Source organism: Heptranchias perlo, chromosome 18 (genome assembly GCF_035084215.1).
Source record: "Heptranchias perlo isolate sHepPer1 chromosome 18, sHepPer1.hap1, whole genome shotgun sequence".
Classification (NCBI taxonomy): Eukaryota; Metazoa; Chordata; class Chondrichthyes; order Hexanchiformes; family Hexanchidae; genus Heptranchias; species Heptranchias perlo.
Genome location: NC_090342.1, coordinates 36288070 through 36309381, shown reverse-complemented (window position 1 = coordinate 36309381; position 21312 = coordinate 36288070). Strand labels below are relative to the sequence as shown.

The 21312-nt window shown below is 45.5% G+C and overlaps 1 protein-coding gene across 1 annotated transcript in view; it reads right to left on the bottom strand.

Annotated features, from left to right (window-relative positions):
* Positions 1-2944: 2944 nt before the first annotated feature.
* The window catches only part of cacna2d4a (calcium channel, voltage-dependent, alpha 2/delta subunit 4a), a 435940-nt gene continuing 417572 nt past the window's right edge, over positions 2945-21312 (bottom strand). Inside the window, 3 exon segments of the mRNA XM_067999142.1 lie at positions 2945-3143; positions 8130-8217; positions 10477-10589. Coding sequence (XP_067855243.1) covers positions 2945-3143; positions 8130-8217; positions 10477-10589 — 400 coding nt within the window.

Below are 21312 nucleotides of genomic sequence, written 5' to 3'. Positions count from 1 at the left end.
TAAATAGTACACATATAAGAGGATAAAAAAATCCACATTATATTGAAGATACCGTTGTCTTCATTGTGTATAGCAGCAGGCGTGCACAGCATGACTAAATGTGGCTCTGTGCATGTGCAATCTCATTCTCCATCTTTTCCAGAGGTCATAGCAGTTGGTGCACATCAGACATTTACAGATGCATAACACCATCGCTGATGCAATGCATTCTTTATGATTTTGGGAACAATGGTTTTTGGGGGCTTTTTAATTTCCTGCAGTTTGATACCTATTTTGAATTTGCAAGTGACTTTTTGAGCTTACTGTTGCATTTTTGTTTTAATTGATTGTTACACTAATTTATGAAGCTCCAGCTGCTAACACACTGTTCATATTTTACTGTGGGTTTTCATGGCAATTCCACCATTTACATTCCACCCTTCTCACTCCACTACTAGAGCAAGCAAAAGGAGACCCAATCTGAAAACAGAAAACAAATTTGTCATTGTCTCTATCTAGTGCTGCATCTAAGCATCTCGCTGCTCAAGTCAGAGCAACTGAGAACACAAAGGATCAAGCCTGATGTGTAGGACACAACAACAATGGTCACAAACAAACTGTCCTCATTTAGAATAAAATCTGGAGTAGATTTTAATACCAAGACACCAATGAGTGGGAGTACCAAATTTGCATACTTTTGTCAAAGTCACTGGCCCCAATTGTAACTGTGGGCCAGTTTTCAGTGGGTGAATTTGTTGTCAGTTCAAAGGGCTATTTTTATTCAAGTTGCCTCTCTCATGAATAAATGCTAAATCAAGATCTGTTAGGATCAGCTTGAGATATATGCAACTTAATGGGAACATGGATTTAAACTTTATATCTGGCCCCGTGGCCTCAGCCTGCAGAAGCACTGTTCCTCTGACATGTTGAGATATGTTTATCTTAGTGTGTAAGTGCAGGTATGAGGATATTGGTAGGTGAGCACTGACTGCCTCTGGAGTATCCTGACCTATTTTGCAACCCTCCATTGGCCCTCCTCTTCTTCCAGAAGATTGAGCACTCCCATGGAGAAACCCATTTGTGTCACTACTAATGGGTAGTGACAACAATAGCATTTGCTATAAAGGTATCTTAACAACCAAGTGAAAAGAAAAAAACAAAAAAAATACAGATAAGGTTTAAATTCTCATTGCAGTCTACAGGAGTCTTTTAAAAAATTCTATCAACAGTTTTGACTCCAGTAACCATGGACCATGTGGGTTGGTAAATGAATGAGTGAATGATAAACCGGCGAGAATACTAAACAATTGCATGGAGGATATTAACGTCATTCAAGAGCTCACTTACATACCAAATACCAAAGTGGTTGAGTGCCAGAAGAAAATGCTGGTAGAAAATTGCATGAGGTGGTAAATGGGTAGAGAATGTGCATAATAGTGCTCCACCCCAATTTTCAGTTGGTTTTGCCCAATTTATATCCCTTTTTTTGAGCAAATGTGGGGATCAAGATTCATACGTCCACAAGTCCTGCATTTGTGGCGCTGCTACCAGAGGAGGCCCCAACTCCTGTGGGAGCATTGAAATATAAACGAGGCAGCACTAGTGCTTTCAGTAGCACGAGGAGCCTTTTTCTGGTTAGCATTCCTGAAACCCAACAAAATGTTTGGAATGAAGGGTGGGTGGTTGAATGGATGTACAAGCCCTGTGGGATTGTTAGAGATGCACCCAAATATGGGGATGCAGCTAAATGCAGGGAGAATGCTTGACCTGTTAAGAGGTTTGTTAATGGAGTCAGCAGCCATGATGCCACCAATAGCCCTGTTCTCCAAATAAACATCAACCCAGTGTTTTCTCTCCTTCAAATAATGTAAGCACCATGGACTGCTGCACATTGAAGGCTTCATGGCTTTTTTTCTGCATAATGGTCACTGATACCACCTAAACATTAATTGAGTGCAAACAATCAATGTTTGCACTGAAAGTACCTTGTGTGATGCTTTGCACTTGAGCGAACACTATCACCCAGTGAAAGCTGTGTGCCCTGTCTAGTTGGTTCTTCCTTTTCATAGGAAAAGTAATTAAGGTACTGCCCCTTGTAGACATAGCATTTGGTACTTGTTTGATACACGTAGGTGCTGCAGACTGCCTGATGTGACACATGTCTCCTGGGGTGGCTCGGAAGGATCCAGTAGCATGAAAACTTCCTGCTGTGGTAACCTTCACTCTGTTAGCCAAGCTGTCCCTGATTCAGATGTTGTTTGCAGCAGGTCATCCTGCAGCTCCTGATACAACTTTGTCACAGCTTATTTTGTGAAATGGAGCCATCACTGGCAGGGCCTCGCCAAATGAGCTTTATAAATATAACTCCACGTTTAAATGAGTTTCAATCTCTGAGTGGAGTGTTACTCTTAATATTTCCTCAATGTTGAAAACTCTGCTGAGCACAAAATGCAGTCTGATCATTGTTACATAAAGGAGACTGACAAAATAATGTCATACAAAGAATTTATTTTGTGGAAAGACTGAAGCTCATAGAAAGTGAAGATGTTCATATAAATCTTCCCAGACCAAAAAAAGGGGAGCAAGATGGAATTTTCCAGGTTCAATCCACACTACTGAGAAGAACAATTTGTGGTAACTTTACTACAGTATTACACATCTACAGGCTCCTGAGGTAGAGCCACTCACTGTATTGCAGACAATACTTTCATTAACCAAAAACAATTAGAAGTCCATGCAGGAGATGGATTTTTTTTTCACTTCAATTTTCACAAGTAAAAACCCCTTCTTAAGATTGTTCCACCATGTCTTTGCAGGGAATAACCTTTCTGCTGTTTCTCCAATGATACTATTCTGAATGCAGGTGGAAAAACAGTATTTTGGTGAGCAAGAAAAAGATTTGAAATCAATGTAAGAAGGTTCCTTTCTATCCTTAGCCCTTTTGTCATCCAATAGCATGTGCTTGTTAACAGTTCAATGGAAATAGGCTTGATTGATCTGTCTTGCATGCAGCCATCACAGAAGTTTCTAAAACAGTGCGGTATATGGTGGCCATCGCTTCTGCTTCATCATCGTAAAACAGCAGCAGTCATGCCCAGATTAAATACTAGCAGTGCTCCAGACAGAGAGATGCCTGAAACCCCTCCACACTCCTCTGCATTTTCCTGCGAAGACAACGTACCTTGTCATTAAAACATTCATTTAAATTCTTTTTTCTTTCTCTTACAATTTTCTTCCCCACCCTCCTGAAGATAGACTCATGCTGAGATACAGTTCTTTGGGCAATGGCAGCCCACCAGTACCTCACCCAAATGGCTCTTCTGTATGCATCAGCCAAGACAGTGAGCACTGGTAGCCTATTCAGCCATGGGGAGCAATTAGTGCCAAGCTAGATCCTGAGCCAAGATAAACTCATCTGCACAAATGGGGAAAGAAAAAGACAGGAAGGGGATCATCACTAATGCAGCTCCTAGCAGCTAGTTCAGAGGGCCTTAGGCAAAAGGCACAGAATAAATCATTTGCTCTTCAGTCTACCTACCAATACACCATTCTCCCAGATCTTGGCCAATGCAGATATGTAAAGAAGAGACAAAACTTGTGTTTGTCAGTGACACTGTTGAAGTGGCACCATCTAAACTGCTCTCCTGCTTATAGAGACACAACCTTTCACTTAACTGCCTGGGCTCGAATTTAGCAGGCCTGCGGGTTCCCAGCGGGTGGTCGTCCGGGAGCGTGGAAAACGCGGACGGCTAATCGTGTGCGTCCCCCACGCGATCGCGGGATAATTGGACCCATTAAGCCCAGCTTCCGGGTTCTGTGCTCCCCAGCTGCGTGCCGGCCGGCTGCGCATGCGCAGTACCGTCGACGCGATGTAGGAGCTCCAGTTAAAGGGGCAGTCTCCCAAAGCCCCTCCTGCTACAAGCAAGCGGTTTGAGACGATGGCTCAATAAAGGGGAAAGGCTGCGCCCCGTTTTTCAGATCTGGCACTGCAGCTGATGCTGGAGGGCGTGAGGAGGAGGAGGGAAACACTCTTCCCAGAAGATGGGCGCAAGTTCCCTGCCGCCGCAACCAGGAAGGCATGGGCAGAGGTGGCGGCGGAGGTGAGCAGCAGGGGCAACACCCCAAGGACTTGGGAGCAGTGCCGCAAGCGCTTCAATGACCTGACTAGGTCTGGCAAGGTGAGTACACCAACGCACCCTCCCACATCCCGTCCCCACCATCACGCCAAACAGATCACAACCCCTCCTGCACAGCCACCACTGCGCTCCATCAGCAATCCTCACAGCCACTCATTCACCATCCTCGCCGTGCACGCAAGTACCCACCGTCCCTGACCCCACCCGAACACTACCACACACCCCAATCCCCATGCAATGGGATGGGCACGTGGCCCACGCTTCCCCCCATCCGTTCCGCGCCACGCTCAACCCAACCACACCGATGCTCGATGCGTCTCACGATGCAAGACGCACCCACTCACACATCTGTGTTTTGCCTTCACAGGAGAAGAGAAGCAAGAACAATAGGGAAAGGGCACGCACCGGAGGTGGGCCGCCGCAAGTGGTGGAGCTCACCGACGCAGAGGTGGAGGCGCTCGACCTCGCCCGCACGCGACATTGCCTGTCGGTGGCCGATGGCGAGTGTGTCGCTGCCGAAACGGCCGGTAAGGGAAAGCTGACACTCAACACCCATGATCGCGAGTTACCGTCTCATCACCTGCCATCAGGCGCACTGTCAAGTTGGTCCACATGCCTCAAAGTGCCCTCTGTTCTCTTGCAGGTCCGTCTTTGGGTCAAGCGAGCTTGGAGGGCGATTCCTCAGAGGACATGGCGGTCTCTGAGGGTGCATCGTCACATCAGAGCCAACCATCCACCAGCGCAGAGACACGCACCTCGGTGGGTCCCCCTCGCCAACTAGTTGGGGTAGCACTTGGTGAGTCACTGCGCACGAGTGAGCATGAGCAGACCCTGGTGGCAGGGGCAGCCGCGGAGGGTCCGCGACGGAGGGAGCACTCATCTCCAGGCTCTGCTCAGCCGGACCCAGATGCTGAACCCAGGGGGCCACCAGTGAAAAGGAGAGTCGTCGAGGGCCACAAGCTAATTGCTGAGGTACTGGCAGAGGTGCCGCGCGCATTGTCCACAATAGCGCAGGCGATGGAGGAGTCCACCTCCTGCATGTGGGCATTGGTGGCGCAGGCACAGGAGGGTACCGGCGACACAGTGTCGCGGGTAGGTGCGGGACTGTCTGCGGTGGAGGACAGGCTGGCCTCCCTCGAGCGTCACGCACAGCTCCACTTCGAGTCCATGCAGGCCCTGACAACGTCTGTACGGATTCAGGGTGAGCAACATTCCAACGCCACCAACAGGCTGAGGGATACACTAGGGGTGGCCTTGCAAGGCCTCACACATGCCATCCAAACTGCCGTCCAGCAGGGTGGAAGGGGTGATGTGGGCCGAGGCCAAGAGAGGGATGATGGTGACCGGGGACATGGAAGCGGGGACGCCCAAGTCCCACCCGTCGCCCACCTCTCAACCAGTACCCGCAATGGTGCCTCCTCTCCAGGTGGCCGAGTCTGCCCCTGCCCCGGTGCAGGAGGAGCAGTCTGTGGAGGTGCCGTCACGGGCACCGAAACCCAGGGGCCGTCCGCCAAAAGCATCTACCCGGTCAAGGCAAGAAGACGAGCAACCTGCCACTACCTCTGCTGGAGCCACAGGGGTAGCACCACGTAGGAGTTCCCGGAGAAGAATTGCAAAGGCCTTATAATCACAAAGGGAATACACCAGGGTGTTTATTATTTTGTACTTTGTTTCTTATATAATGTCACATTCCAGATATTAAATAGTCTATTCTCACCACTCCTGCCACCTCTCGTCCATTCTTCCGCGGCTTGTGTAATAGTTGCGTTCCGTGGAGGCCATCATGACAGCGAACACCTGCTGCCACCCATTGGGCACACTGCTGTGGGTGCAGGATTACTGGCAGCACTCTTCAGTGGAGGGGGCTGGTATGGCCGCTCGCATGTGCAGGTGAGGAGATGTGAGCGCCTCGCAGTGTCTGACTCTAGGAGAACCGTTGACGTATGAGTGCCTCCCTGGCCCGGCGACCATCCCGGTGAGTCGCGGCTCGGCGCATGGGTCGTCCAACATCCTCTGGCGCGTCCTCCTCCTCCGCCTCCTCCTCCTCCGTCGCCTCCTCCTCCTCCTCCTCCTCCTCCTCGCCCTCGCCTTCCTCAATGTGGGTGGCGGGTGTGGATGGGGCCTCCTCCAGCGGCACCCCTCTCTGTTGGGCCATGTTGTGCAGGGCACAGCAGACAACTATGATTCGTCCCACTCTGAATGGTGTGTATTGGAGCGCTCCCCCAGAACGATCAAGGCACCTGAAGCGCATCTTGAGAAGCCCTATGGTCTGCTCAATTGTAGACCTGGTAGCAGTGTGGCTGTCATTGTACCGACGCTCCGGCTCGGTGATGGGGTTCCTCAGAGGTGTCATGAGCCACGTGTGGAGGGGATACCCCTTGTCGCCGAGGAGCCAGCCGTTGCCGGCGTTGGGTGCCTGCAGGATGGGCGGGACGGCGGACTCCCTGAGGACGAAGGCATTGTGGCAGCTGCCGGGGTATCTGGCGCACACGTGTAGGAATCTCTGGCGGTGGTCACAGATGAGCTGGGCGTTCATGGAGTGATACCCCTTCCTGTTGATGAACAGCCCTGGCTCATGCGGAGGTGCCCGTATTGCGATGTGGGTGCAGTCGATTACACCTTGCACCCGTGGGAAGCCGGCCATGGCATGGAATCCAACCGCCCTCTCCATCTGGCTGCGCTCGTCCATGGCGAAGTTGATGTAGTGGGAGGCCCTGCGGAACAACCCATCGGTGACCTGCCTTATGCACTTGTGTGCAGAGGACTGACAGACCCTGGTGATGTCCCCGGTGGCACCCTGGAAGGAACCGGATGCGAAGAAGTTGAGGGCAGTGGTGACTTTGACGGCGACAGGTAAGAAGATGCTGCTTGGTCCATCAGGGAGCAGCTCGTCGTTAAGGAGGCTGCAGATGTCGGCGACTACCTGGCGATTGACTCTGAGCCTCCGTATGCACTGCTCCTCGGAGAGGTCCATGAAGCTGAGCCTCGCTCTGTACACCCTGTGCGGAGGGTAGTGCCTCCTGCGACGCATCTCTCTCTGCGGTTGCCCTCCCTCCTGCTGTGCAGGTGGGTGTGCCGCAGCACCGTGTTGGGGGGCCCCACCTCTCCGAGGCGGACGGCGTGGACTGCGAGGCTGCTGGGGCTGGTCATCCTGTTCGTCCTCCGACGATGTCAACGCACCACCCATCTGGCAGGTGTTGGTGTGAGGGGTTGTGCAGGGTAGGTGGGTGGGTCCTCGGACTGGGGCTGCGGTTTCGTGTCGGTCTGTCCTCTGGCTTGGCGGGGGTTGGTGGAGGGCAGGGGTTGCCCTATGTGACGCGGTGGCCTCCTGCGTGGGTGAGGGCTCTCCCCCGTGGAGCGCACCTTGGCACCTGCCACAGGCTGCTGGCTGCAACACGCCTGGTTTGAAAGGTACTGTTTCCCCCAGTGTGGGAAACTGACTGCGTTGAACCTAAAATCCCACACTTCCTCTTTTGACAGCTGCTTCAGCTCATTAACTGACCACAACGAGCAAGTTAAGTACTCTCAAGTGGAACCCCACTGGCTTTAATTGCCTGCGGGATTCCCACCAGCGGGGCTTGCGCGCGCAGCCCCGCACGTTAGCGCGGTACCCGGAAGTGGCCGGGATTTCGTCGCGATCCGGTCACGTGACCGGAGATCGGGATTTTCGGGGGCCCCCCGCTGGAAACCCGCAGGTAACCCGACCCTAAAATCGAGCCCCCTGTGTTTGATATCTTAGATGAGAATGAAAACGGTTGAAGGACAGGCAGGAAGCGGTGTCCAACACATTGTTCCCCCAGATATCCTCAGATAGTATGCTTTTAAATAAAAACTTATGTAAGATTTATAAAATGTTTGTCATGGACCACTTTGAATACTGGGGTGAAACTGCTGTAACAAAACCCGCACCAAAGAGAGAACTGCCAGATTGTAACACTATATTTCAACTCATTGTACTCTTATGCATGAGGATCTACTTTTTTGTGGTACAACAGTGTTAGTCCTGGAGTACACCTTACCTCAGGATGGAATGCGTGACATGTATCGGGTCGACGCCTTAACTTCTGCGTTCGCATACGGTGACACTTAGCGGATGTGTTATTTACACTGGAGTTAAGAAGAATAGTGGCATTTAAGAGATTATCAGGTGAACACATTTAAGAGCACTGAGCCTTCCGGTCAGTTTGTCAAGATAAACATTGGACTGCAGTGCACTGTACAACATGGGCTGATTCTGTGTATGTTAGAGTTACATCGAAACTACAGCACAGAAACAGGCCATTCGGCCCAACTGGTCTATGTCGGCATTTATGCTTCACACGAGCCTCCTCCCTCCCTACTTCATCTAACCCTATCAGCATACCCTTCTATTCCTTTCTCCCTCATGTGCTTATCTAGCTTTCCCTTAAATGCATCTATGCTATTTGCCTCAACTACTCCTTGTGATAGCGCATTCCACATTCTTACCATTCTTTGGGTAAAGGATTTTCTCCTGAATTCCCTATTGGACTATTTTATATTTATGACCTCTAGATTTGGACTCCCCCACAAGTGGAAACATTTTCTCTATGTCTACCCTATCAAAATCTTAAGGACCACTATCAGATCACCCCTCAGCCTTTTCTTTTCTAGAGAATAGAGCCCCAGCCTGTTAAGCCTTTCCAAATGAGGATATCCCACTCAGTTCTGGTATCATCCTTGTGAATCTTTTTTTGCACCCTCTCCAATGCCTCTATATCCTTTCTATAATATGAAGACCAGAACTGAGCACAATACTCCAAGTGTGGTCTAACCAAGGTACCATACAAGTTTAACATAACTTTTTTGCTTTTCAATTCCATCCCTCAAGAAATGAACCCTAGTGCTTGATTTGTCTTTTTTATGGCCTTATTAACCTGTGTCGCTACTTTTAGCGATTTGTGTATCTGTACCCCTAGATCTCTTTGCTCCTCTATCCCGTTTAGACTCTTATTATCCAAGCAGTACGTGGCCTTCTTATTCTTCCTATCAAAATAGATCTCCTCACACTTGTCTATATTGAAATTCATCTGCCAATTACATGCCCATTTTGCAAGTTTATTAATGTCCTCTTGCATTTTGACGCATTCTTCCTTTGTATTAACTACACCCCCCAATTTGGTGTCGTCCGCAAATTTTGAAATTGTACTTCTGATTCTTGAAACCCGAATCCCGAGTCCAAATCATTAATGTAAATTGTGAACAACAGTGGTCCCAGCACTGATCCCTGTGGAATACCCCTTCCCATCTTTTGTCAGTCTGAGTAACTACCTTTAACCCCTACTCTCTGTTTTCTATTTTGTAACTAACTTGCTATCCATTCTGCTATCTGTCTCCTGATTCCACATGTTCTGACCATAGCCATGAGTTTACCTTATCAAAGGCCTTTTGAAAATCTAAATATATTGCACCTACTGCATTACCCTTGTCTACTCCTTCTGTTACTTCTTCAAAGAATTAGTGCTCATGTGGTGTGTGTGTGTATATTAGTGTATATGGTGTAAACATTAGTGTATATGGATTTTCAAAAAAAATTTGATAAAGTGCCACATGGTAGGCTTGCTATTAAGATTGCAGCCCATGGAATAAAGGGAGCAATAGCAACATGGATACAGAATTGGCTAAATGACAGGAAACAAAGAGTAGTAGTGGATGGTTGTTTTTCAGACTGGAGGAAGGTGTGCAGTGGTGTTCCCCAGGGGTCGGTGCTGGGACCACTCATTTTCTTGATATATATTAATGACTTGGACTTGGGAGTACAGGGCACAATTTCAAAATTTGCGGATGACACAAAACTTGGAAGGGTAATGAACAGTGAGGAGGATAGTGATAGACTTCAAGAGGAAATAAACACTCTAGTGGCATGGGCGGACACGTGGCAGATGAAGTTTAACGCCGAAAAATGTGAGGTGATGCATTTCGGTAGGAAAAATGAGGAGAGGCAATATAAACTAGAGGGCACAATTCTAAGAAGGGTGGAGGAACAGAGGGATCTGGGAGTGTAAGTGCATAAATCAGTGAAGGTGGCAGGGCAGGTTGAAAAAGCGGTTAAAAAAGCATACGGGATCCTGGGCTTTATAAATAGAGGCATAGAGTACAAAAGCAAGGAAGTCATGATGAACCTTGTAAAACACTGGTTCGGCTACAACTTGAGTATTGTGTCCAGTTCTGGATACCGCACTTTAGGAAGGATGTGAAGGCCTTAGAGATGGTGCAGAGGAGATTTACTAGAACGATTCCAGGGATGAGGGACTTAAATTACGTGGATAGACTGGAGGAGCTGGGATTGTTTTGTATAGTTAATTACTACAGCATGTTGCAATATATGTTATATAAAGGATATATTTCACTTCTTTTGGTTCCAGCACGACTGGTGGGAAAATGCTGCAGTCACAGTATGCCTCAGTCACCAGGAGGAGCAGATTACTGTTTTCAATCTGCTGTACCACAAACATCCTGGAAAAGAGAAAAGCACATAGCAACTTTTAAGCACACCATTGTATGGGTGTTAAAACTAACACACTATTGGGGGGTGATTTCAATATTTTTCCTTTGAGTATTCAGAACCATGTTTTGCCTGATTGGTTAATTTCTCTCTCCATTTTACCTTCCTACAAGAAGCACTCAGTCATCACACAGGTGGGGGGAGAAGGAAGGGAGATAATTTGGCCTGTGGACTTGAGACCAGGACACAGGGGAGGCTAAATGTTGAAGGAGATGGAGAAACACCCTAAGACAGAGAGGATAAGAAAGTAGCAGTGAAAGAATTAGGTAAAAAGTAAAAATAAAACACAAACAGGTGAAGAACATGTTTTCAGCTACTGTAGACTTGTAGGTGGCTTTCGTTTTATTTGCTGACTGTGGTGTTACAAAACCTAAATCATCGAATATACCTGGGCCATTTAAGTGAAGCACATTGAAGAGCTGGCCAAGCACAGAAAGTGACAGTGACCATTGAGAATTGATGGCCATGGTAATGGTACGTAAACTCAAGCAGGGCCAAATTTCAATGAATGCACCAAGACAACTTCCAGCATATCTTGCGTTGACATGTAGGATCCTTTGCATGTTGTCAGATACAATGTGTACATTCAGGGAGTGCAACCCTTCCTGTTGAGGTAGTTGAGGAGTTGACTGTCAGAGCTCGCAAAGCAATGTGGATTGGACTCTGGACCTTGGGAAAATCAGTAACCCCATAAAACTGGATGGCCCTATCTCGCTGCTGCCTTGCTGTGTTGCCAAAGGTGATAAATTTGGTCGTTTACATCTTCCTTAAATACTGCCTGACTCCTTTGCTTCATCCTGTGCTGCTTCTCCTCCTCCCCATGACAAGGGTATGCCCCTAGGGAATGTTGTAACTGCTTCTGAGAAGCACTCATGTGGGAGGTGGGGTCAGCGAGGGTGGGGGGGGGGAATCTCCTTGTGTTCTCATGCTGTCAGAAGCAGGCCCAGGTTAAAAAAAATTGCTGCAAAAAGTCATTACCAGCTGCAGAAATCACTACCAAAACTCTCCACACTCTTCAGATTCACAAACTCCTCACTCTGCCTGTCTCAACTGATTCTGATAACAGCTGTACCTTATTTATCCTCATTCTAACTTAGTTTGAGTGCTGTGCGAGTGTAAAAGCAGGAAATTTGGAACTGCAGCACCACTGGCCCTCTTTACAGTACATGTAAGTGATCTAACTCGGGGCCTGTCAGACAGATCATGAGGAGGACGAAAAAGCTCAAGAAAATTTGGGAGGATCGATCCTGGGGCAGAAAATAGTCAGGAACGGCTTCTGCTCCATTTTGCTGCCAAAAACATTACACTAAAATCATGCTCAATACAGTGTGATACATCTAAGCAAAGGAATCTAAAATAATGATTGATGTGGGGAATGTTGGATTGGTTCAGTAGAGAGTGCTTTACTGAGGTTGGAACTAAAGCATGTTAATTGGGACTGAGATGAGGGAGCTTTACTTTCCAGCTGCCCATGCTACATCTGACCTGAGAGTATTGCTGCTGACACTTTAAATGGCAGACTGTTGCATTCCTTGATGCTAACATCCTTTACCTTGATGAGCACAAAAACAATTACAGGGAAAAACATTATGAATTATGCTGACTAATTAATTATAATCAGAATTAAATACTGGATCCTATTAAAGAAAGGCGTTTGATTTTGTCTTTGACAAATATGTCCTTTCACTGATTTCTTACATGTAACTGTTGACATTCAATCACTGAGGAGCAGATGCCTGGTCCGCTGTTCTCTGAGGACTTTAGTGCTGTTAGACATTTCTACAGCTGATTTATTCCCCAATTTACCACATTAATCAGCCAGGAGAAAAAGCAATGGAATGTTTCCTCTTTTTTTTAAACGCAGACAAGTTGTAAGTGGTTTTACTGCTAGACTTTGATCAGCTGCCCATTAGGACCTTTGTTTGCAGGGTGTGAGTGAAATCCGTCCAGCCACATCCTCCTGTAAACTTTTAAAAACAGATATTATCTTTTACAAGCCAAGGTCCAAGGAGGCTGTTTCCTTGCAGTGACATGTTGCGGACAGTTTAGAAAATTCCTGACATTGCAAACATTTTACTGGTACCTTTCAACTCTGCTTTCAAAGGGAGTACTGTTGTTGAAAGCACCAATTACATCCTTCGACATAGGTGGAAGAAGGTCAAATCTTCTTCAACCTCTGCTTCATACAAGTAGGTATTTGTAGCACAATTAGTTACTTTTCATACGATTCCCCTATTTAGGTCTCCTCTGCATCTTGACTGAGATGATGTCACAAAATGGCTGTACAATATTTGAGTGTGAATTACTTTCCAATGTCTTAACCAGGTTTGAAGGTAAGCAGTTTAGAACAAAAACATTCTCTGGATGGTGTTCACCTACACACTGCTTTGATCAAAAAAATCCATCTCCTGAACAACACCAGCTGGCTAAACTGAACCATTATGACAGTAAAATCAGGGCTAATTCCAGGATCGGCTCAAAATATGGGCCACGCTTGCTTTGTGTGGTGAGATGACCCTGCTGGATCCTGCAGTTTCAGCTAATTTAAATAATTTGTTTAATCTCCTTGCATGTATTTTACATGCGGAGAGAGTGCTGAATCACCTGGGAATGGGAAATTCAAAATACAGCAGCTCTTAAATGGCTGCTGCACCAGTTTTGGTGGAAACTGACTATTGTATCCAGAAGATGGCTGGAGGAGATTCAAGAACTGCTCATTTACTGAGAAAAGCCTGGAAAGTCCTGCTGGAGAAGATGGTGCTCATATCTGGAGCAGAATAGAGCCCTCCTCATGGCTACAGTGCAACAGACAAGACAATAGGTGGCCAATCACATGAATGCTATCTCCTCTATGAATCGCTCATGGGAGCAAGTGAGGAAAAGTTCTCTGGACTGAGGAAGAGTGCCAAGGTAGGAAAAACCAATTAGTGCCTACACAAAACAAGTGGATGACTGGACTATGCATGCACCAAGCATTAAGCAAATGAAATGCTGCCAGTTCTGCAATACAGCCAGCATAGCACTGACCGTATCTTTCACTTATTAACCTAAACACTGACTCTGAAGTCGCACCTCCAACCTGGTGTTTGCTAAAGGTATAGGTTTCCTTTCATTTACAAGTGTTGCTTTCACAAGTCCTGAATATTTCTTCACCAACTCACTATATGGCTCTGTTACAAATTTGGATCTGCTGTAGAAATCTTCCTGTGATCTCTTGCTATCAATCGCTGGTTTGAACATCTTACTTTTTACGGAAGCTGTCTCACATTGTCCTATATCTACTTGTACGATAGTGTAACCTGAGGATGTAACAATAATATTCCCTTGTAACCTGAACCAGTTATTCGTGTTTTTCACAAGTATACTTCTTCAATCTCTCCACAGGTGGACCAAGCGAATGCTTGGTGAAATGAGTTTGATATGAATTGTTAACCTGCTTTATTTCACAGTGAATGAACATGCAACGGTACGGTCAGCTTTACTTAGTTTGACCAGTACAACTTCTCTTTGCGTAATGATACAAAATACAGAATATGCTATGCTTCTCCACATCAGTAGGTCATCTTATTTGACATAAACAACAACAATTTGCATTTATATAGCGCCTTTAATGTAGTAAAATGTCCCAAGGCACTTCACAGAAGCATTATCAAACAAAATGTGACGCCAAGCCACATAAGGAGGTATTAGGACAGATGACCAAAAGCTTGATCAAAGAGGTAGGTTTTAAGGAGCGTCTTAAAGGAGGAGAGAGATGTAGAGAGGTGGAGAGGTTTGGGGAGTGAATTCCTAGGGCCGAAGCAGCTGAAGGCACGGCTGCCAATGAACAAAATGTCTTCTAGGTATCTTCCAGCATTTCTAACTTCTTTGCCTCCTCACAGCCTCCCTTTTAACAAAACCTGACTGCCCTCTCAGCCTGTTTCCAAGAGATTGACTCTAGTGTCAGCTTTTAGTCAAATTAACTACCCCCATCCATGAGCGGAATCCACCAACCTAACATAACAATGATCCCTGCTGAGTTCAAATCGTCACAGCATCAAAGAGTGTGAATGACCACTACAATGTTAAACTATCTTTCATTGTCTCCAGCATGCTGGTTCAGACATCCAATCTGAAATCTAATCTACATCTCCTATCCCTGTGAATGTAAGCTTGAGAGCACCCATCAAGTATTCCAGAGTCGACAAGCACCAGCGCAGATATATACATTTCAGGGGAATCACAGGGAAATTCAGGAAGGAGCACCGAGTGAAGATCCAAGTACCAATGAGAAAGAGCAAGTGGAGGTGGCACCAGAGTAGTGGACAGTTTGGGATGGTGGGGCAGCTGCTAAAGGACATACAGATTTGTATCTTACAGGGGCTACATGCAAGACTGCACTGATGAATCATCGGAAGCTCTCCATGTAGTCCTTTGGGACTCTTCAGAACTCCATGCACGGAATAGCAGACAACATGCAGTAGTGCTGATCTTCATATGTGCAGGCAGAAAAGGGTTTTGACCATTTGTAGAGTATCATGGATTTTGAATAAAGAGATGTGGGGGACAGTCACAGCAACTCCGACAATAGTCGACAGATGATGATGATGGAGGGAATGCCAAATGCACAGCATCCTACAGGGAGCCCCCAAGCATTGATGCAGTTTTTCTTACCACCAGTGTATCAGCTGCTATTGAGACTTTGGGCTCCAACTAACAAGGGGCTCTCACTGCTGGTGTAGAGAGGCTACGGGATCCAAATATATGGATGTTTAGACAAATACAAATACACATCCTCACAGAGCAGGGTTGTCACATGACTATTTTTTAGCTCAACTGTTCATTAATTTAATAGTCTGGCCTTTTTTTCTTAACAAGGCAGCAAAAGACTATTTAGTGTTTTTTGTCTGGTTCTCTGGACCACACACACGAGAGCCAAAAATCCACGATGCCACACTCCACCATAACTATGGCAGAACTGGAATTGTGTCTCACTGTTGATCTAAGTGCCTGACCCCCTCGGAATTACATAGAATGTACAGCACAGAAACAGGCCATTTGGCTCAACAGTTCCTTGCCAGTGTTTATGCTCCACACTAGTCGCCTCCCTCTCTACTTCATTTAACCGTATCAGCTTCTAGGAATTCCTGGAGTCAGGCAATTTGCATAATACAAGCAGAAGTTTGCATCACTATCAATATCCTATACCTCCGAATCTTTAGCACCAAAGACAGCAATGTTGCCCACATATCTCCCTTTGCTGCCCACTTTTCTGCCAGCAGAACTCCTTTAAATGCGAGCAGCTGGCTCATGGGATTTTACGTTCCCCAGCCAAGTGTGTTACAGACCACCAGGATCTCTGGGCAAGCTTTTCTATGTGTCAATAGCTTATTCAAATTAGGGAGTGGAACTCCTATTGCAAAACTTGGCATGGCAAGCCTCCTGAGCTGCTGTTGCAGGTGAACCTGTATAGACCAGCTCAACAATATTTTTACCATTGCAAAATCAGGGATGATGAAAAAAGAAAGCTTTATTTTTCAGGAAGGTGAATTCCAAGTGTAAATTCCCACTTTTCAATAATGTATTGCAACATAACTGAGGACCTCACTAGTTCTCACACCCAGCAGTAAATAGTTAATATATTATAAATAATTCCAAATACATAGGATAGCTGGGACAGAATGGAAGGAACGATGTATGTTTTGTTAAGGCTGATTGTGTCCATTTTTATTCCACCCATCTCACATGAGAACTGAGTGTGTCGGCAGAGCAGCTAAACAAAGCATTCAAAGAGCTTTACAAAAGAGCCGCATGTGGCTCACATCTCCTGCTCTATGGTCTAGAGGGTTCCCAGCTGGCAGACTGCAGTCCAGAAACAATACAGAGACATTTTATTTTGACCGCACTAGACTGTGATGTACAAGCACAGGCCAGAATCTGTTGAGATGCAAGGTAAGCACTACGCTGCTGCAAGTGATAAAATCACTTCTTTTTCTTTTATAACTTTAATTATGTAGGGAAAATGGGAATGATTTTAAACTAGCTGAGGGTAAAACAGATGCTGGTAATCTGAAAATTTAAAAAAAAACTGAAACTCCTCAAAAGATTATTAACTAAAACAGGGTCAGGATGTGTGCACAAGAGCAGACCAAATTGTTTGATCTGGTAATTAATGAGGTAAAGGGGAAACCATATTTGTATAAAGGGGTCGATGATTCATTGTCTACAGCATTTAGCAGCTCCTTGGAATGTGAGGACTGGACAAGGTGTAAATCGTTGCACTTCAAATGTTGTCATGTTCAAGATGCTCTATTATGTCTTTGAACCCGGCATGATTGACAGCTCAGTGCCTGGAGACCTCTTGGACCACAATAACTACAAAGGGTTGTTGGCCAGTTCTTTAGTTCACATGCTTCAACTAGTAAGCTTCAAGTCTCAACAGTACAATGAAACGCCATGGTGCCATGTTTACATCTATCCAAATCTCAGTTAAAGGACTCTGAAAAAAGATTCTTAAGAATTCTAAAACGTTTTGTCCCTGCATTTCCTTGCTATCATCAACGCAAATGCTATTATTACACTGTTATTGCATTAAAAAAAATTGAGGAAACTCGTGTTTAATGCATTATGGGACTTATACACAGTTAATGCGCTAGATGTGAGTTTCCTTAATTTTTTAGCAGCTTTATGATCCGCCTACCCAAGCACTGGGGGCTCAATACACAGGAACGTCGCTCACCTGGTGACGCTAGGCCCAGGAATTTCCTCCTTTTACGCCACTACTGCAACCTGGGAAAGTTAGACCCATATAAAACAGGCACGACTGCTCCCCCAGTCACTAATTCAGGTGGAAGTGAGGAATTTGAGAGCTTTGAAAAGTCCCCAAGCTTTGCTTGCTGATTTCTGGCTGCACAGACAATTTCTTAACCCATTTTTTCACAGCTTTGCTCACTGAGACCTGCACTAGACCCTCCCTCCCACAATGCCACAGTCTCACCCCACCTGTTTTCAGGCGTAGGGGCCGGCCTGAAATTGGGCCCCAGGCCTCCTTTCAATAATTTAGGCTGCCAGCGGCTGTTGCGCCTTCACAGGCAGATCGCCCATTTCAGAAATTAATTTTGGACGACTTGCCTCACAGGTTATTGCCAGGATGGGGGAAGGGCAGTGGAATGGGCTGGGCTGGGGGGGGGGGGGTGATCATGGCAGGCAGTGGCTGTCAGAAGATTTCAAGCAGGAAATAAAATTTTGAGAATTCAATCGCCAGTATTTTTCAAAGTCTTTTGCAAATAAACAAAGTATCTTATAAAACCTCACATGATGAGAAGAGGCACCCTTTACTTCCACACAGATACATGCTGGGAAATTCTACTAAGATGTGGTTGGTAACTTTCCAGCTGTTCCAGGGAAAAATATTCAATCGAAGCCAAGGCTTTTGAGGCCTTCGAGTAAAACTTTAAGGAAGGAATTAACAGTCTCAAAAACCAACCAATGAGTAAATGCAATTATGTTGTGAAATATGTGATTTTTTTGGTGTTTCAATTTTGCTTAAAAATGTTATTTTGAACATTAGAAATTTCAGTTACTGAGAAACAATTGGCAGATGATTTTTTTTCAAAAAGCGTACTAATTTGAGTGATTCACCTATTTTTCCTTTTTAATTTTTAAAAATTTGTTGATCAGTCATTCACGATTGGTTATTTTAGTAAGCTTCTCACTGGCAGTTTTCTACCCAATTACCTTGATTTTGATTAATATGTTCCCTACTGCTTCAGTTATGATTTGCCGCTGCTTTACTTTAAGCGAATCAACAAACTGTGATGGTGAATATGGACACACTTTACAAATGCTAGCATATAAATTATTACTCAAAAAAAGTGACACCAGAAGGAAGGTTAATGTGTACAGGAAGTGCTATATAAATTTCACATCATATATTAAAACAGTATATCATTCCAACTTCCCATGAAAACACTATTGGAGATTCACTCGTAATAATGGCCCAGAAATTACATACCTGAGATGCCGCTCCGTAATGGCGTCCTCTCCAACCACCGTCGAATCCATTGGAGCAAGTTTGCAAATGCGCACATGCACGGTAAAACCCGGAAATCGCGAACTTGCTCCGATTGGTTCAACGGCGTTTTGACAGTTACGAATTAAAGGGCCATCTATGTTACAATCAATACAATCAGCAAACATCAGTAAATTTACCCATCTGCCCAGCTGGAACGAAGATACTTAAGCCACGAGAACGTTCGCTTGAAAATACCTACACTACTTTTTAAAAGTGCAGTGACTTATAATGACTGTAAAACAACAAAAAATTAAATTTTCAAAATGTGGAATGTCTAACTATTATTTTAATATTTTTTGATCATTAAAAAAAAATTAATTTTCAAAAAAACTTTTAACTTCTGTATGTTTCAGTACATTATAAATCATTTCCTTGCCTTTTTATAAGATATGTTAATTTTTTATTTACACTAACATACGCAATGTCACTTTAAATGAATGAGTTTTACTTGCCTACTTGTGGGCAGGGCTTCCATTCTCACTGTCCATGCATGCGCATGAGGGCCTACGTTGATAGAATCATAGAAGTTTACAACACGGAAACAGGCCCTTCGGCCCAACATGTCCATATCGCCCAGTTTATACCACTAAGCTAGTCCCAATTGCCTGCACTTGGCCCATATCCCTCTATACCCATCTTACCCATGTAACTGTCCAAATGCTTTTTAAAAGACAAAATTGTACCCGCCTCCACTACTGCCTCTGGCAGCTCGTTCCAGACACTCACAACCCTTTGAGTGAAAAAATTGCCCCTCTGGACCCTTTTGTATCTCTCTCCTCTCACCTTAAATCTATGCCCCCTCGTTATAGACTCCCCTACCTTTGGGAAAAGATTTTGACTATCTACCTTATCTATGCCCCTCATTATTTTATAGACTTCTATAAGATCACCCCTTAACCTCCTACTCTCCAGGGAAAAAAGTCTCAGTCTATCCAATCTCTCCCTATAAGTCAAACCATCAAGTCCCGGTAGCATCCTAGTAAATCTTTTCTGCACTCTTTCTAGTTTAATAATATCCTTTCTATAATAGGGTGACCAGAACTGTACACAGTATTCCAAGTGTGGCCTTACTAATGTCTTGTACAACTTCAACAAGACATCCCAACTCCTGTATTCAATGTTCTGACCAATGAAACCAAGCATGCTGAATGCCTTCTTCACCACCCTATCCACCTGTGACTCCACTTTCAAGGAGCTATGAACCTGTACTCCTAGATCTCTTTGTTCTATAACTCTCCCCAACACCCTACCATTAACGGAGTAGGTCCTGGCCCGATTCGATCTACCAAAATGCATCACCTCACTTTTATCTAAATTAAACTCCATCTGCCATTCATCGGCCCACTGGCCCAATTTATCAAGATCCCATTGCAATCCGAGATAACCTTCTTCACTGTCCACAATGCCACCAATCTTGGTGTCATCTGCAAACTTACTAACCATGCCTCCTAAATTCTCATCCAAATCATTAATATAAATAACAAATAACAGCGGACCCAGCACCGATCCGAGGCACACCACTGGTCACAGGCCTCCAGTTTGAAAAACAACCCTCTACAACCAGTCAATCCAATTTTGTATCCAATTGGCTACCTCACCTTGGATCCCGTGAGATTTAACCTTATGTAACAACCTACCATGCGGTACCTTGTCAAAGGCTTTGCTAAAGTCCATGTAGACCACGTCTACTGCACAGCCCTCATCTATCTTCTTGGTTACCCCTTCAAAAAACTCAATCAAATTCGTGAGACATGATTTTCCTCTCACAAAACCATGCTGACTGTTCCTAATCAGTCCCTGCCTCTCCAAATGCCTGTAGATCCTGTCTCTCAGAATACCCTCTAACAACTTACCTACTACAGATGTCAGGCTCACCGGTCTGTAGTTCCCAGGCTTTTCCCTGCCGCCCTTCTAAAACAAAGGCACAACATTTGCTCCCCTCCAATCTTCAGGCACCTCACCTGTAGCGGTGGATGATTCAAATATCTCTGCTAGGGGACCCGCAATTTCCTCCCTAACCTCCCATAACGTCCTGGGATACATTTCATCAGGTCCCGGAGATTTATCTACCTTGATGCGCGTTAAGACTTCCAGCACCTCCCTCTCTGTAATATGTACACTCCTCAAGACATCACTATTTATTTCCCCAAGTTCCCTAACATCCATGCCTTTCTCAACCGTAAATACTGATGTCAAATATTCATTTAGGATCTCACCCATCTCTTGTGGTTCCCCACATAGATGACCTCGTTGATCCTTAAGAGGCCCTACTCTCTCCCTAGTTACTCTTTTGCCCTTTATGTATTTGTAGAAGCTCTTTGGATTCTTCTTTGCCTTATCTGCCAAAGCAATCTCATGTCCCCTTTTTGCCCTCCTGATTTCTCTCTTAACTCTACTCCGGAAATCTCTATACTCTTCAAGGGATCCACTTGATCCCAGCTGCCTACGCATGTCATATGCCTCCTTCTTCTTTTTGACTAGGGCCTCAATCTCCCGAGTCATCCAAGGTTCCCTACTTCTACCAGCCTTGCCCTTCACTTTATAAGGAATGTACTTACCCTGAACCCTGGTTAACACACTTTTGAAAGCCTCCCACTTACCAGACGTCCCTTTGCCTGCCA